This window comes from Symphalangus syndactylus, chromosome 17 (assembly GCF_028878055.3).
Source record: "Symphalangus syndactylus isolate Jambi chromosome 17, NHGRI_mSymSyn1-v2.1_pri, whole genome shotgun sequence".
In the NCBI taxonomy this organism is placed as follows: domain Eukaryota; kingdom Metazoa; phylum Chordata; class Mammalia; order Primates; family Hylobatidae; genus Symphalangus; species Symphalangus syndactylus.
Window position 1 is genome coordinate 33,514,246 of NC_072439.2, and position 15,316 is coordinate 33,529,561.

The 15,316-nt window shown below is 52.9% G+C and overlaps 1 protein-coding gene across 2 annotated transcripts in view; it reads left to right on the top strand.

Moving 5' to 3' along the window:
- The window catches only part of ANKRD52 (ankyrin repeat domain 52), a 21,075-nt gene continuing 5,759 nt past the window's right edge, over positions 1-15,316 (top strand). For both annotated transcript variants that reach the window (XM_063620126.1, XM_055248039.2), the window contains exons 1-27: positions 1-170; positions 502-585; positions 1,052-1,130; positions 1,328-1,398; positions 2,424-2,624; positions 3,148-3,235; positions 3,380-3,522; positions 3,821-4,033; positions 4,298-4,376; positions 4,692-4,806; positions 5,008-5,090; positions 5,197-5,314; positions 5,524-5,592; positions 5,779-5,919; positions 5,999-6,079; positions 9,499-9,610; positions 9,803-9,874; positions 10,144-10,345; positions 10,594-10,681; positions 10,758-10,875; positions 13,150-13,369; positions 13,554-13,641; positions 13,755-13,838; positions 13,947-14,092; positions 14,309-14,391; positions 14,611-14,693; positions 14,868-14,959. In XM_063620126.1, coding sequence (XP_063476196.1) covers positions 144-170; positions 502-585; positions 1,052-1,130; positions 1,328-1,398; positions 2,424-2,624; positions 3,148-3,235; positions 3,380-3,522; positions 3,821-4,033; positions 4,298-4,376; positions 4,692-4,806; positions 5,008-5,090; positions 5,197-5,314; positions 5,524-5,592; positions 5,779-5,919; positions 5,999-6,079; positions 9,499-9,610; positions 9,803-9,874; positions 10,144-10,345; positions 10,594-10,681; positions 10,758-10,875; positions 13,150-13,369; positions 13,554-13,641; positions 13,755-13,838; positions 13,947-14,092; positions 14,309-14,391; positions 14,611-14,693; positions 14,868-14,959 — 2,980 coding nt within the window. In that variant the 5' untranslated portion in view covers positions 1-143. The remainder of the gene's footprint in view (positions 171-501; positions 586-1,051; positions 1,131-1,327; positions 1,399-2,423; positions 2,625-3,147; positions 3,236-3,379; positions 3,523-3,820; positions 4,034-4,297; positions 4,377-4,691; positions 4,807-5,007; positions 5,091-5,196; positions 5,315-5,523; positions 5,593-5,778; positions 5,920-5,998; positions 6,080-9,498; positions 9,611-9,802; positions 9,875-10,143; positions 10,346-10,593; positions 10,682-10,757; positions 10,876-13,149; positions 13,370-13,553; positions 13,642-13,754; positions 13,839-13,946; positions 14,093-14,308; positions 14,392-14,610; positions 14,694-14,867; positions 14,960-15,316) is intronic.

The window sequence follows — 15,316 nt, forward strand, 5'->3', positions numbered from 1 at the left end:
CCAGCTCGCCCGCCCCCCGGTAGGCGGGGCCGCGCTCTCCCTGCAGCCGCCGCCGCAGCCGCCGCCTGGGCCGCTCCGTGTCCCCGGTGGAGCCGCCGCCGCCGCCGCCGGGAGCTCGATGCGGACGGAGCCCGGGCCGAGCCATGGGGATCCTCAGCATCACGGACCAGGTCAGCCCTCCTGCCCTTTCCCGCTTCCTCCTTCCAGGGCTCGGCGCTGCCGCCACGCGAGCCCGGGGATGTGCGGCCTAGGCTGGGCCCTAGCCCGGGGCTCCCGCAGCTCCCGCCCCGCCCCATGCTGCGCTCCCCTCAACCGAGCCGGTGTCCTTGGGGACCTGGCAACCGGCGGAGGCACCGCGGGAGCCCGCTCCAGCCAGAATCCCCAGAGTGGAGCCCCTCCACGGACGCCCCCCACTCAAACCTGGGTGCTCCCCCACCCCCACCCCCACACTGGTTCCGCTCCGGCTCCAGACTGCTCTCAGAATGCCGGTTCTCTCTGCAGCCGCCCCTGGTCCAGGCCATCTTTAGCCGAGATGTGGAGGAAGTGCGTTCCCTACTCTCGCAGAAGGAGAACATCAATGTGCTGGTGAGTTGGGAGCAGGGAGGATGGCGAGACCGGAATCCTGGCTCCCGTGTTCTGGACCCCTCCCCACCGGTGGGGCGGCTCCGTGTCTCCTCTGCTCAGATGAGGCCGCAGTTCTTTCCATCCTGGAGTGAAAGCCTACTCTGCATTTGGGGATGGAGAGCAGGTCAGGCTTGGAGCCCAGATCACTTGGGCTGGGGATGCCCAGGAACGTTGTTCTCTTCTCAACCTCCGGAGTCTGCAGCGCCCCCACCCCTCCTGGAAAAAGGAGCCGGCTTCTCAGCCCATTGGCCCTGACTCCACCCTCCCTAGGTGCTTGCCTTTGACTCCCAGTACCGGGACTTAGGACGCTGCAGAAACTATGGGAAGAGGTTGTGGGGAAGGGCCTGGAGCTCTGAGGCTTGGGCTGGGGTTCTTGATAGCCCCCTCACCCCGCGCCCATAGTCCCTCCTCTTTTTTGCCTTCCCAGGACCAAGAGAGGCGAACTCCATTGCATGCTGCTGCCTACGTAGGCGATGTCCCCATCCTCCAGTTGCTACTGATGTCAGGTGAAAGTGGGGAGCTGGAAGGTGTGGCACATAGGGAGGGAAAGGAGGGGAGGAGTCTTTTTTGATATTCAAGGATTGCTCTCCTGGGCTTGGTCCAGGCGAGGCTCCAGCTCCATTCAGATTTCCTGGCCTGATTACTGGCTTCCTTCATACCCCCTCCCCACCTTCCATCAAAATAGGAAATTATATCCCCACAGGTGCTAATGTCAATGCTAAGGACACACTGTGGCTGACCCCTCTTCATCGTGCTGCTGCCTCCCGAAACGAGGTATGCACCCCCACCTTCTTTTACCCTTTCAAAAAGGATAAGTTGCTTAAAGGTGGAGGTTAAGGGTTAAGGAGCCTCAGTCCTCAGCCCTCAGCCCTACAAGCTGTTCTACCCCAGGTAGTGAGGAGATCAAATCTTGGCCCCTCCCTCCTACCCCTAGAACTGGCCGGTAAGGGGGCTGAGTGCTGCCAGCTGATGTGACTCAGGGAGAGCTTAACACTGGGCTGGCAGACTGCGGGGGCCCTGCTGCCAGGCCTGAGTGACTCATCCCTCCCTGGGGGGCCACCTTGAGTCTGATCCCCCTCTGGGCACTGAGATTTCTTTCCTTGTGATGGGGGATGGGTATAGTAATCTGTTGCATCCTTGGCCCTCAAGCAGCTTGAAAGTTGACAGCACAGGGGCCAAACGTATTTCATCAGTTGGGTCCTTTATCCTATTCCCATCAGCCCTGAAGACAGGGAAAGGGGGACCTCCTCCTCAGTTCATCACTTCCCTGGCTCCAGCCACCAGGGGGAGGGGCCGAGGCCAGTGGGAATGAGGTGGGTGGTGGTTAGGAGGGGCATTTTAGCTCGGGAACCGGTATCTGTTTGCTTACTGAGATGCTGAAAATAATTTTGGTGCCTATGAGAAGGCTAAAATGGGTGTTCAGGGCAAGATGTAGCAAGAGCATTTAGTTTTCCTAGAAGTAGTGGGGGGTTGGGATGTGTGGATCTCCACATGTGGATTTGTTTGGGAATGGATGTATGTGTGAGTGAAGATTTTCAGGATCTAAGTTGGTGAGTCAGGTGGCTTGAAGAAGAGCAAAGGGTCCTTGTTTTAATCAGCAAGGTAAGGAAGAGCTTAAGTTCTAAGAAGATCCAGAAGATGGGAAGTAGGTATTCAGAGGCTAGGTATGTTGGAAAAATGAGAAGAGACTCTGCTGGGGAAAACGGGGCTGTAGATGCTGTGCTGACCTATTCCTCCTTCCATTTCCTGTTGTTTTACCTCCTGCTCCCACTCTCTCTTTTCTCCCCTGCCCTCAACAGAAGGTGCTGGGGCTGCTGCTGGCACATTCAGCAGATGTGAATGCCCGGGACAAGCTGTGGCAGACACCACTGCACGTGGCTGCTGCCAACCGGGCCACCAAGTGTGCTGAGGCTCTGGCACCCCTGTTGAGCAGCCTGAACGTGGCTGACAGGAGCGGGCGCAGTGCTCTGCACCATGCAGTGCATAGTGGGCATCTTGAGGTGAGGACTGTTCCCATCCAGGCCCAGCTGGGGCTTTCCCTTTTCTTACTTTCCTACTCACCTTTCCCTGTTTCTGGGCCCTCAAGCCTGAAGGAGAAACAGCCCGGATGGTTATATAAACACTTAAGCTCAAGCACTAAATGAATGGTCAGACTAGATTAAAATTCTTAACTTGGACTTCAGGAGGTTGATAAAACCTTGGATTTTGCATGGAAAATATTTGCATACACGCCTTTCTGAAGAGAGTCCATGTCTTTCAGCACATTTGCAAAGACTTACATGAGTTTAACAACCACCAGATCACCTGAAGAGACTCCCTTGTTTCTCTTAAAGTTCCAAATCTCTCTAGTATCTCCTCCTTAAGTGCCTGCTTCTGCTGTTCCCTCGAGTCTTCCAGGTTGTTTTGCTCATGGAAAAAGGCATTAGGCTGCCTCAGCCTCTTCAGGAGATGAGGCCTCTGCTCTTAGGTAGGTTGAGGGCACGAATCTGGCTCTGAACAGGTGTCTTTCATATCCTGATACAGACAGTGAACCTGCTCCTCAACAAGGGAGCCAGCCTGAATGTCTGTGACAAAAAGGAGCGGCAGCCTCTGCACTGGGCAGCTTTTCTAGGTGAGAGAGAATACACGGGAAAATCAGAAATTTGACATTTAGGATTCCTAGGGCAGGGATATGGGGTTGCAGCCTTTGAAGAGAGGAGTGCAGGGCCTTAGAGTTTACCTTCTACTTCCTTTAGAGTGTATTCTCTTTTCTCAGGGCACTTGGAGGTCCTGAAACTGCTGGTGGCACGGGGAGCAGACCTCGGCTGCAAGGACCGCAAGGGCTATGGGCTGCTCCATACAGCTGCTGCCAGTGGCCAGATTGAAGTGGTGAAGTACCTGCTTCGGATGGGAGCGGAGGTCAGGGCTTTGAGCTCTGGGGTTGGGAACTATGGGCAGCAAGTAGGAGATTATAGTCTGTTATGGAGATATGAGGTATTGGGATGTTGGTGTAGTTTTGGGAAGTTGGAAGGACGTGGTGGAGAGGGTCTGAATAATGCTTACCTTAACTGTAGTACCCTTAGTACCTTAGTACCTTGGGTCAGAAACCCGAGAAGAACTGAGGCAGTCGTTGGATTTCTGGGATCTGTAGGCTATATGTGCTGGCTTCTACTTTGTTTAAACTGATACCGCCTTACTGTCACCCCTGAATATCCAGATTGATGAGCCCAACGCTTTTGGAAACACAGCTTTGCACATCGCCTGCTACCTGGGCCAGGATGCTGTGGCTATTGAGCTGGTGAATGCCGGAGCCAATGTCAACCAGCCGAATGACAAGGGCTTCACGCCACTGCATGTGGCTGCAGTCTCCACCAATGGCGCTCTCTGCTTGGAGCTATTGGTTAATAATGGGGCTGACGTCAACTACCAGGTGCCTGAAGGGATAAAGCTTAGACCAGTGGGGAGCGAAACTTGGATCTAGGGGTCCTGACTATATCTGGATAGCTCTCTTGGGGAATTATCCACTTGCTTCCTGGGGTAATCAGACCTTGCCAGGGACTCAGGAGAGAGTGGGCTAAGAAGGTGCCATATGACCCTTTTGTCCTTAGAGATATGTCCTTGGAAGGGAGGTAGGGCATTCTCTGTGCTTTGCACTGGAAAAAAACAAAAACAAAAACCCACCATGTTTCCACAGAGCAAAGAAGGGAAAAGTCCTCTGCACATGGCTGCAATCCATGGCCGTTTCACACGCTCCCAGATCCTCATCCAGAATGGTATGGACCTGGGAGACTTTGTGCTCTCATCCCCTCCTCCCCCAAGGAACTCATTTCTAGAATCTAGGGAGATTCCTAACTTCCTTCTCCTGCCCTCTTCCAGTAGGATAGGCCCTTGGAACTCTGACCAAGGGACCTGTGGAAATGGCCCTGCTCTGCCCTGCCCAGTCTCCTAAGGCCTAGAAACAGGATAAAACATGTAGAATCCTGGGCCTGGCACCTGATACATAGTAGAAACTCAAATCGTGGCTAGCTCGCAAAAGTGGTCTTAAGCCTGAGGTCTGCCTGAGCTTGTGTGTGTGCATCCCCTCACAGGCAGCGAGATTGATTGTGCCGACAAATTTGGGAACACGCCACTGCATGTGGCTGCTCGCTATGGACACGAGCTGCTCATCAGCACCCTCATGACCAACGGCGCAGATACCGCCCGGTGAGTCAGGGCCCCGACTCCACTTCTGGGCTGCCCAGATCTGCACAGACTGCTCACATCAACCATGGAGGCACAGATAAGCTTGCCAAAGGGCACCTTGGAGAACCTCCTACCCTGACTCTAGGGTGGTGGTGGGGCACAGAAGAGGTCTTACTTGGTCCCTCATTGACCCAAGGACTGAGTCCCTCAACTTCTCTCTAGGCGTGGCATCCATGACATGTTCCCCCTGCACTTAGCTGTTCTCTTTGGATTCTCTGACTGTTGTCGTAAGCTTCTCTCCTCAGGTATGTGCTGATGGGCTGGGGATTTGCAGGTGTATAGGAGAGCAAAGGCCTTTCCCTCCCTGCTGAACACTCTCAGATGTGACCTGTGGCTGTTCTGTGCCTCCAGGTCAGTTGTACAGCATTGTGTCTTCACTCAGCAACGAGCATGTGCTTTCAGCTGGGTTTGACATCAATACACCTGACAACCTTGGCCGTACCTGTCTTCATGCTGCTGCTTCCGGAGGGTGAGTTCTCTTTCTCTCTCCCATGCTTTGAGCAGGGAGCTGGGCAAAGGTCTGGGTCCCTCATTCTTGCCTGCCCAGATCTATTCCCCCTCTCACAATGAAAGCAGTCACAGCAGAAAGGCCTTGCTAGTTCCATCCATCCTTAGCCCCACCCTGGGCCTGTGGCTTCCCTTTGAGGCTGTAACTCTCTTAACACATCCTTCTTTTAGGAATGTTGAATGTCTTAATTTGCTGTTGAGCAGTGGAGCTGACTTGAGGAGGAGGGACAAATTTGGCAGGTATGCTAATATGCAGGGGTAAACATAGGGAATGTCTGATTAGAGAAACAAATGGTAGAGGGAGGAAGGGTTGAGATTGGAGAGTTAAATAAGGAGAATGTTACAAAGCAGCATTTGGCTGCACATCTGATTGCATTTGGATCTGTCTCTGATTCTCTTCCCCACCCTCCTTCACTTCTTCCCCAGGACCCCACTGCACTATGCAGCTGCTAACGGTAGCTACCAGTGTGCAGTAACATTGGTGACTGCTGGGGCAGGTGTCAACGAGGCCGACTGTAAAGGCTGCTCTCCCCTCCACTACGCTGCCGCTTCCGACACTTACAGGAGGTGAGGCTACCAGTCTGGTCCTTCTCAGCCCCATTCACCTCCCTGAGCCTGGCCCTAACTTTCTCTCTCTCTTCCCCAGAGCGGAATCCCATACGCCTTCCAGCCATGATGCCGAAGAGGACGAGCCACTGAAGGAGTCCCGCAGGAAGGAGGCCTTCTTGTGAGTAGCAGAGAGGGCCCCTGGGATGTGCTTTCCTGAACCCATGCAAGCTCTGGCCCTACTGTCCTCCTATCTAATCTGAACCTCTACCCTACACTGCCGCTGTCCTGCCAGTCAGCCAGCAGTGTCTTGAGCCCTCTGGGTATAGTCCAGAGTGGGCAAAGACAAAAGTATGAGATTGAAGCTCAGGAGCTTCAGGGAAAAAAAAATCCCAAAAGTATGAGACATAGTTGCTTCCCTGAAGGAATGGATTTTTTTTTTGGAGACAGAGTCTCACTCTGTTGCCCAGGCTGGAATGCAGTGGTGTGATCTCAGCTCACCACGCCCGGCCGGTCTTCTTGAGAGGATTAGAAAAGCTAAATGTACAAAATAATTTGTTTATTCCACAAACATTAATTGAATATTTACTTACTAGGTTCCAAGTACTGTGCTAGATACTAAGGATAAAAGATGAGGCTGGGCGTGGTGGCTCAAGCCTGTAATCCTAGCACTTTGGGAGGCTGAGGTAGGCAGATCACCTGAGGTTAGGAGTTCAAGACCAGCCTGACCAACATGGTGAAACCCCATCTCTACTAAAAATACAAAAAATTAACCAGGTGTGGTGGCGCACACCTATAATCCCAGCTACTCAGGAGGCCGAGGCAGCAGAGTTGCTTGAACCAGGGAGGTGGAGGTTGCAGTGAGCCGAGATCTCGCCACTGCACTCCAGCCTGGGCAACCGAACAAGACTCTGTCTCGAAAAAATTAAAATTAAAAATAGGCTGGGTGCGGTGCTTCACGCCTATAATCCCAGCACTTTGGGAGGCCGAGGCAGGCAGATCATCTGGGGTCAGGAGTTCGAGACCAGCCTGGCCAACGTGGTGAAACCGCGTCTCTACTAAAAATACAAAAATTAGCCGGTCATGGTGGCAGGCACCTGTAGTCCCAGCTACTCGGGTGGCTGAGGCAGGAGAATCACTTGAACCAGGGAGGTGGAGGTTGCAGTGAGCCAAGATCATGCCAATCCACTCCAGCCTGGGTGACAGAGTGAGACTCTGTCTCAAAAAAAAAACAAATAAATAAAATTAAATAAAAATTTAAAAAGAGGCCGGGCGCGGTGGCTCACGCTTGTAATCCCAGCACTTTGGGAGGCCGAGGCGGGCGGATCACGAGGTCAGGAGATCGAGACCACAGTGAAACCCCGTCTCTACTAAAAATACAAAAAATTAGCCGGGCGTGGTGGCGGGCGCCTGTAGTCCCAGCTACTCGGAGAGGCTGAGGCAGGAGAATGGCATGAACCCGGGAGGCGGAGCTTGCAGTGAGCCGAGATTGCGCCACTGCACTCCAGTCTGGGTGACAGAGTGATACTCCATCTCAAAAAAAAAAAAAAAATTTAAAAAGGATGAATTGTCCCAAATTTCTGTCTTTTGAAAACTAATAATCTATTGGGAAAGCTAAATAAAAGGACACTTATGCATACTAATGTAAGATGTTAATGACAGGGGAAACTAGGTATAGGGTATGTGAGAACTCCCTATACTATCTTCACAATTTTTTTTTCTTTTTTTTTTTTTAATTAATTTATTTTGTAGGTCAGGGATCTCTTTATGTTGCCCACACCGGTCTCGAACTCCTGGGCTCAAGCAATCCTCCTGCCTCAGACTCCCAAAGTGCTGGGATTACAGATATGAGCCACCACACCTAGCCCAAAATTTTTCTATAATAATATTCTAAAACAAAAAGTTTATTTTTTGCTGGGCATGGTGGCACATGCATATATTCCCAGTTACTCAGGAGGCAGGTGCAGGTAAGGCAAGAGGATCATGCAAACCCAGGAGTTTGAGGCTGTAGTGCACTATGATCATGCCTATGAATAGCCACTGCACCCCAGCCTGGGCAGCATAGTGAGACCCCGTCTCTAAAGAAAAGCCCACAAAAATCAGCTAGGCACAGTGACTCATGCCTGTAATCCCAGCACTGAGGTGGGAGGATTGCTTGAGCCCAAGAGTATGAGACCAGCCTGGCTAACACATAATGAGAACCCATCTCTATTTTATTTAATTAAATTTATTTATTTATTTATTTATTTGAGATGGAGTCTTGCTCTGTCACCCAGGCTCTAGTGCAGTTGCGTGATCTCGGCTCACTGCAACCTCTACCTCTGGGGTTCAAGCGATTCTCCTGCCTCTTCCTCCTGAGTAGCTGGGATTACAGGTGTCTACCACCACGCTCGGCTAATTTTTTTTTTTTCTTTTTTTTTTTTTTTTTGAAGACCAAGTCTCACTCTGTTGCCCAGGCTGGAGTGCAGTGGCATGATCTTGGCTCACTGCAACCTCCACCTCCTGGGTTCAAGCAATTCTGTCTCAGCCTCCTGAGTAGCTGGGAATACAGGTGCACGCTGCCACACCCGGCTAAATTTTTGTATTTTAGTACAGATGGGGTTTCATTGTGTTGCCCAGGCTGGTCTCGAACTCCTGAGCTCAGGTGATCCCCCTGCCTTGGCCTCCCAAAGTGCTAGGATTGCAGGTGTAAGCCACCATGCCCAGCCTAATTTTTGTATTTTTAGTAGAGACAGGGTTTCGCCATGTTGGCCAGGCTGGCCACGAACTCCTGACCGCAGGTGATCTGCCCACCTCAGCCTCCCAAAGTGCTGGGATTACAAGCGTGAGCGACCGAGCCAGGCCCCTGTCTCTATTTAAAATAAGTAAATTAAATAATTTTTTTTTAAGATTTATTTTTTAAAAAAGGACACTAAAATCCAAGAGGCTCAGCTGTTAACCTTCAGCAAGTTACTTCTTTATGCCTCAATTTCATCATCCACAGTAAGGATAAAAATAGTATCTACTTCATAGGATCTTTATGAGGATTAAATTATTTAATATACATGAAGTACTTAGAACTGTGCTTGACAGTAAGTGCTACTTTATTATTATTACTACTACTACAACTACTACTAAGGTATGAGAAGACTGCCAAGGGAGCACAGAGGAAGAGGCACCTTCCCCAGGGAAGGCTGGGAAAGGCCTCACAGAGGAGAGAAGCTGGGACTGAGTTTGAGATGAACAGGACTTATTCGGGTGGGCTGGGAGGAGAAAGCATCGTAGGGCAGGGGTTGGCGTGCCTGGAGGTGGGGAAAGCATGTTGGTCAGCGGAAGGCTGATAACTGAACATCATGCTCTAGTTTCTCTAGGAGAGCATTCAGAGGATAAAGGAGGGCATTGAAGCCAGAGGGGTTCAGGGCAGACCTTGAGAAGGTAAAGTGGGTCTGGAGCTGGCATTGGAGAATGGGTAGGATTTAGAGAACCTACCTAGAGCTGAGGATGGGTGGCGGCCAGGTAGGCCTGGAGGGGTTCCCTTGGTCCTCTCCTCTGGCCCTCCCAGAACTGTGCCCTCCTGGGCTGGGCCTGTCCCTGCCTCACAGTCTACCCCCGGCTCCTCAGCTGTCTGGAGTTCTTACTGGATAACGGTGCAGACCCCTCCCTGCGGGACAGGCAGGGCTACACAGCTGTGCACTATGCAGCCGCCTATGGCAACAGACAGAACCTCGAACTGGTATGTGTTGGGGCCCGGCCTGCAGGAGGGGAGGCAGGGGCGGGGCACAGGGTTTGTGGATTCCGAAACTAAGGGTTCAATTAAATGTGGTCTTTAGATCCAGAGGCTTAGTGGGGATTACTGCGAGTCGGGGACTGAGGTACTATCTTGGGAGTTCCAGAGTCTCAGCACCTACTTTCCTGTCCTTTGCAGCTCTTAGAAATGTCCTTTAACTGCCTGGAGGATGTGGAGAGCACCATTCCAGTCAGCCCTTTGCACTTAGCTGTGAGTCCCACGTCTTTTTCTGTTGCCTTCCTTGTCCTACCTGTTCCCAGGCCCTAACAAAGGTACCAGCACTTGTGAAGTTATCCTTGCTTCTGCCTTTTTGTGGGAGAGGGGATAAGCCCAGTGCAGGGTTGGAAGCCTTGAGGGGCCCAAGGAGCTTGTCTAGGACTAAGACCTTGAGCTTCCCAGGGACCCCAAGAGCAGAGAAGGGGAAGGGAGGAGCAGGGAAGGTCCCGAGCTGTGTGCACTGGTTGCCTGCGCCCCGCCAGGCCTACAACGGTCACTGTGAAGCCTTGAAGACGCTGGCGGAGACGCTGGTGAATCTGGACGTAAGGGACCACAAGGGCCGGACCGCACTCTTCCTGGCCACGGAGCGCGGCTCTACTGAGTGTGTGGAGGTGCTTACAGCCCACGGCGCCTCTGCCCTCATCAAGGAGCGCAAGCGCAAGTGGACGCCCCTGCACGCTGCTGGTTAGTGCCCACTTTAGGCTGCTGCCCTACCCTTGCCATGCCAGATCCCTCCTGGATGGGAATGGGGCTGGAAAGTGAAGTAGGGTGAGGAGAATGGAGACTTCAAGCCCTGATTCATAGCTTCCTATCCTCAGAGATTTCTCCATGGCCCAGGTCGTCCTGTAACATTGACCCCAAGTCCTTTAGGCTTGACCTTGCCTCCCTTCTTCCTCCTGGCCCTGCCCTGACACGGGGTCCCTTTCCCCTAGCTGCCTCTGGCCACACTGACTCCCTGCACTTGCTGATCGACAGTGGGGAACGAGCTGACATCACAGATGTCATGGATGCCTATGGACAGTGAGTGTGGGCCAGGGTGGGGTGCAGGTTTTCCAGTCCTTGCGGGATCCTCACTTCTCCTCCTGCCTTTCTGTAGGACCCCACTGATGCTGGCCATCATGAATGGCCATGTGGACTGTGTACATCTGCTGCTAGAGAAAGGATCCACAGCTGATGCTGCTGACCTCCGGGGCCGCACCGCCCTCCACCGCGGGGTGAGTGAGCTTCTAGGGGGGATTGTTTGCACATGGGCCTCAGTGTGGGAGCATGGGACTCACCAGCAGTAGGGAATCCAGTTGTCTAGGAGGCAAGCCAGGATTTTGTGCCCAGTCTTTTTTCTTTTTTCTTTTCTTTTTTTTTGAGACAGGGTCTCACTCCCATTGCCCAGGTTGGAGTGCAGTGACACTATCACAGCTCACTGCAGCCTTGACTTCCTGGGCTCAGGTGATCCTCGCACCTCAGCCTCCTAAGTAGCTGAAACCATAGGCACATGCCACCATGCCCAGCTAATTTTTGTATTTTTTGTAGATATGGGGTCTTACCATCTTGCCCAAGCTGGTCTTGAACTCCTGGGTTCAAGTGATCCCCCTACCTTGGCCTCCCGAAGTGCTGGGATTACAGGCAGGAGCCACCAGGCCCACGCTGTGCCCAGGATCTTATTGAGCTTTGTGCTTGCTCCAGGATGAGTCCCTGATGTCCCCAGCTGATTTCCCTGATATCTGTGCTTTATTTATTTATTTATTTTATTTTATTTATTTTTTTTTTTGTGTGTGTGGGCAACATGGCTGTTTATTTCAGCTGGGTGCAGGCGGGCTGAGTCCGAAAAGAGTCCTTATTTTTTTTATTTTTATTTATTTATTTTTTTTTTTGAGACGGAGTCTCGCTCTGTCGCCCAGGTTGGAGTGCAATGGCGCGATCTCGGTTCACTGCAAGCTCTGCCTCCCGGGTTCACGCCATTCTCCTGCCTCAGCCTCTCCGAGTAGCTGGGACTACAGGCGCCCGCCACCACGCCCGGCTAATTTTTTTGTATTTTTAGTAGAGACGGAGTTTCACCGTGGTCTCAATCTCCTGACCTCGTGATCCACCCGCCTCGGCCTCCCAAAGTGCTGGGATTACAAGCGTGAGCCACCGCGCCCGGCCTTTATTTATTATTATTATTATTTTTGAGACAGAGTCTCGTTCTGTTGCCCAGGCTGGAGTGCAGTGGCGTGATCTCGGCTCACTGCAACCTCCGCCTCCTGGGCGATTCTCCTGCCTCAGCCTCCCGAGTAGCTGGGATTACAGGCGCCTGCCACCACGCCCGGCTAATTTTTGTATTTTTAGTAGAGACAGGGTTTCACCGTGTTAGCCAGGGTAGTCTCAGTCTCCTGATGATGAGATCCACCCGCCTTGGTCTCCCAAAGGGTTGGGATTACAGGCGTGACCCACTGTGCCTGGCCAATATCTGTGCTTTGTAATCACGTACAACTGAGTGCTCACCACCCAGACTCTACCTGGGATACCCTGCTGGCCCCAACCCATCGCATAATGTCGCCACAACCTAGATCCTCTTCCGTGACCACCTGTCCTAAGCTGCCTCCTCCTCCCATAAGATTTTTTGATCCCTTGGTCTCCTTCTTCTCTCCATTTAGTCTTTCACTCCAGAGCTCCAGTGTTAACTCTTAGTATCCTGATTGTCTGTTGGCATAGAGAGAGTCAAGGAGGGAGATGTGGGTCCCTAATACTTAGAATTGTTGTTGTAAAGGGCTGGGCATGGTGGCTCACATCTGTAATCCCAGCACTTTGGAAGGCCAAGGCGGGCAGATCACCTGAAGTCAGAAGTTTGAGACCAGCCTGGCCAACGTAGTGAAACTTCATCTCTACCAAAAATACAAAAATTAATTGGGTGTGGTGGTGCATGCCTATAATCCCAGCTACTTGGGAGGCTGAGACAGGAGAATTGCTGGAACCCCAGGAGGCAGAGGTTGCAGTGAGCCAAGATCGCACCATTGCACTCCAGCCTGGGTGATAGAGTGAGACTCCGTCTCAAAAAAAAAAAAAAAAATAAGAATCGTTGTAAAGACAAGGATTGAGGCCAGTGGCTCACGCCTGTAATCCCAGCACTTTGGGAGGCCAAGGCAGGCAGATCATGAGGTCAGGAGATCAAGACCATCCTGGCTAACATGGTGAAACCCCGTCTCTACTAAAAATACAAAAAAAATTAGCCGGCTATGGTGGCACCTGCCTGTAATCCCAGCTACTCGGGAGGCTGAGGCAGGAGAATCGCTTGAACCCAGGAGGCAGAGGTTGCAGTGAGCCGAGATTATGCCACTGCACTCCAGCCTGGGCGACAGAGCAAGACTCTGTCTCCAAAAAAAAAAAAAAAAAAAAAAAAGACAAGGATTGGAGCAGCCCTGGAAGTGGTTCTTACTCCTGAGCCAGACTCCAGCAACAGGCCAGTGGAAAAGGAGGAGCTTTTCATCCCCCTCACACCCCCCTGTTACTCATAGGCAGTGACTGGCTGTGAGGACTGCCTGGCTGCCCTGCTGGACCACGACGCATTTGTGCTGTGCCGAGACTTTAAGGGCCGCACGCCCATTCACCTGGCCTCAGCCTGTGGCCACACTGCAGTACTGCGGACCCTGCTGCAGGCTGCCCTTTCCACAGATCCCCTGGATGCCGGGGTGGATTACAGCGGATACTCGCCCATGCACTGGGCCTCCTACACTGGTACTAGACTGGGGCCTCCACAGGCACAGGAGTGTGTGTTGGAGTGTGTGTAGAGGAGGACAGGTGGGTTGTCGGGGGGGACCTGGGTTGATCTGAATCTGGAAGTAGAATGGAGTGTCAGGACACAGGACAGACAGGGAACCTTGCCATTTTTTTTCCATCACTATTCCTTCCTCATGCCCAGGACATGAAGATTGTCTGGAGTTGTTACTTGAACACAGCCCGTTTTCATACCTGGAAGGAAACCCCTTCACTCCTTTGCACTGTGCAGTGTAAGTCCCTTCTGCTGCGTCAGCCCTTCTCGCGAGGGCCCATGACTTGAGCTTAGGACAGGTAGCCTACTTCCCTTGTCCTTCCTGATGACCCCTCCTCCCTCTTCCTCTAGGATTAATAACCAGGACAGCACCACAGAGATGCTGCTGGGAGCTCTGGGTGCCAAGATTGTGAACAGCCGAGATGCCAAAGGACGGTGAGTGATGGAAGACTTGGGAAGAAGCCCAGTTGCCTCTCGCTTCCTCTTTCTGCTTGGGCAGTATACTCTTCCCTATTTTAATCTACCCTGATCCCCGCCTTACAGGACCCCCCTTCACGCCGCTGCCTTCGCGGACAATGTCTCTGGGCTCCGGATGCTGCTGCAGCATCAAGCCGAGGTGAACGCCACTGACCACACTGGCCGCACTGCGCTCATGACGGCGGCTGAGAACGGGCAGACCGCTGCTGTGGGTGTGTAGGGGCCACTTGTGGAAGGGAGGAGCTCCCCTGGGGCATTTGCAGGATGGGTCAGTCCTGCCTGTGGAGGCTGGCTGGGGCTGGGGTTCAGAAAGCAGGAGGGTTGTCTTTGGATGTCTCGCCATCTGCAGACGGGATGCAAAGTGGAGAGCCGGGATGGCTGCTGCTCTGGAGGGAGGGGTCAGTCCCTCTATCACATTTCTCTCGTAGAATTTCTGCTGTATCGAGGGAAGGCAGACCTTACTGTGTTGGATGAGAACAAGAACACGGCCCTCCACTTGGCTTGTAGCAAGGTACTCACCTGAAGTGATTGGGGGACTGCATAAGGGGCAGAGCTTGGTGAAGAGAAGTAGGTCTCGGTTGCAGAGGGGACTGGGGCAGAAGTGAGGATTGTCCAGCCTATCTAACTGGTGGGGCAGCTGTTTGTCCTCCTGTTACTCTCCCCAACTCCTGCCCTGCACCCTGCCACGTTTCTACTTCACAAGTCTCCACTCTCTGTTCACCTCCCTCAGGGCCATGAGAAATGTGCCCTCATGATCCTGGCAGAAACCCAAGACCTTGGCCTTATCAATGCTACCAACAGTGCGCTGCAGATGTGAGTGCCTGGGGAAGGGGGCTTCTGACTGGGGGAGGCCAGTGGGTGATGAAAGAGTGGCCGCTGTTCAGAGGCTCTCTGGAGCTCATAGTATTTGTTCAGCACCCTTGCCACCATCTCTGGAGGTGGAAGGGCAGCTTAGCATCAAGCTCCTTCTTTTTCCTTTTTTCCAAGGCCACTCCACATTGCTGCCCGGAATGGTCTAGCTTCTGTGGTACAGGCCCTGCTGAGTCGTGGGGCCACAGTGCTGGCTGTGGATGAAGAAGGTGGGTGGGGTCTGGGGCCCCCTGCCTCTCTTGGGTTTGGGGTCGGGGACATTCTTCAGGAGGTGACTTCTTAATCTTGCTATACATGGGATTTTCTTCCCAAGGGAACTGTTCGGAGCAGGGAGCCCACACCAGTACTCTGGAGTCTCAGAGGGGAGCCGGCAGGGTCAGGAGGGCTCCACACCCTAGGCGTTGACTCCCATGCCCGCCCTTTAACTCGTACTTAGAGAATCTGCCTGTCAGCCTTCCTGGGCCCTTGTCACCCTTGGATTCTGCCCCTGCTGGGTACCTGCCTGCCTTGGCTCCCTCCACAGAGAAGAGACTTCAGAGCTTGGGGGAGGCTGGCTGGGATCCAGG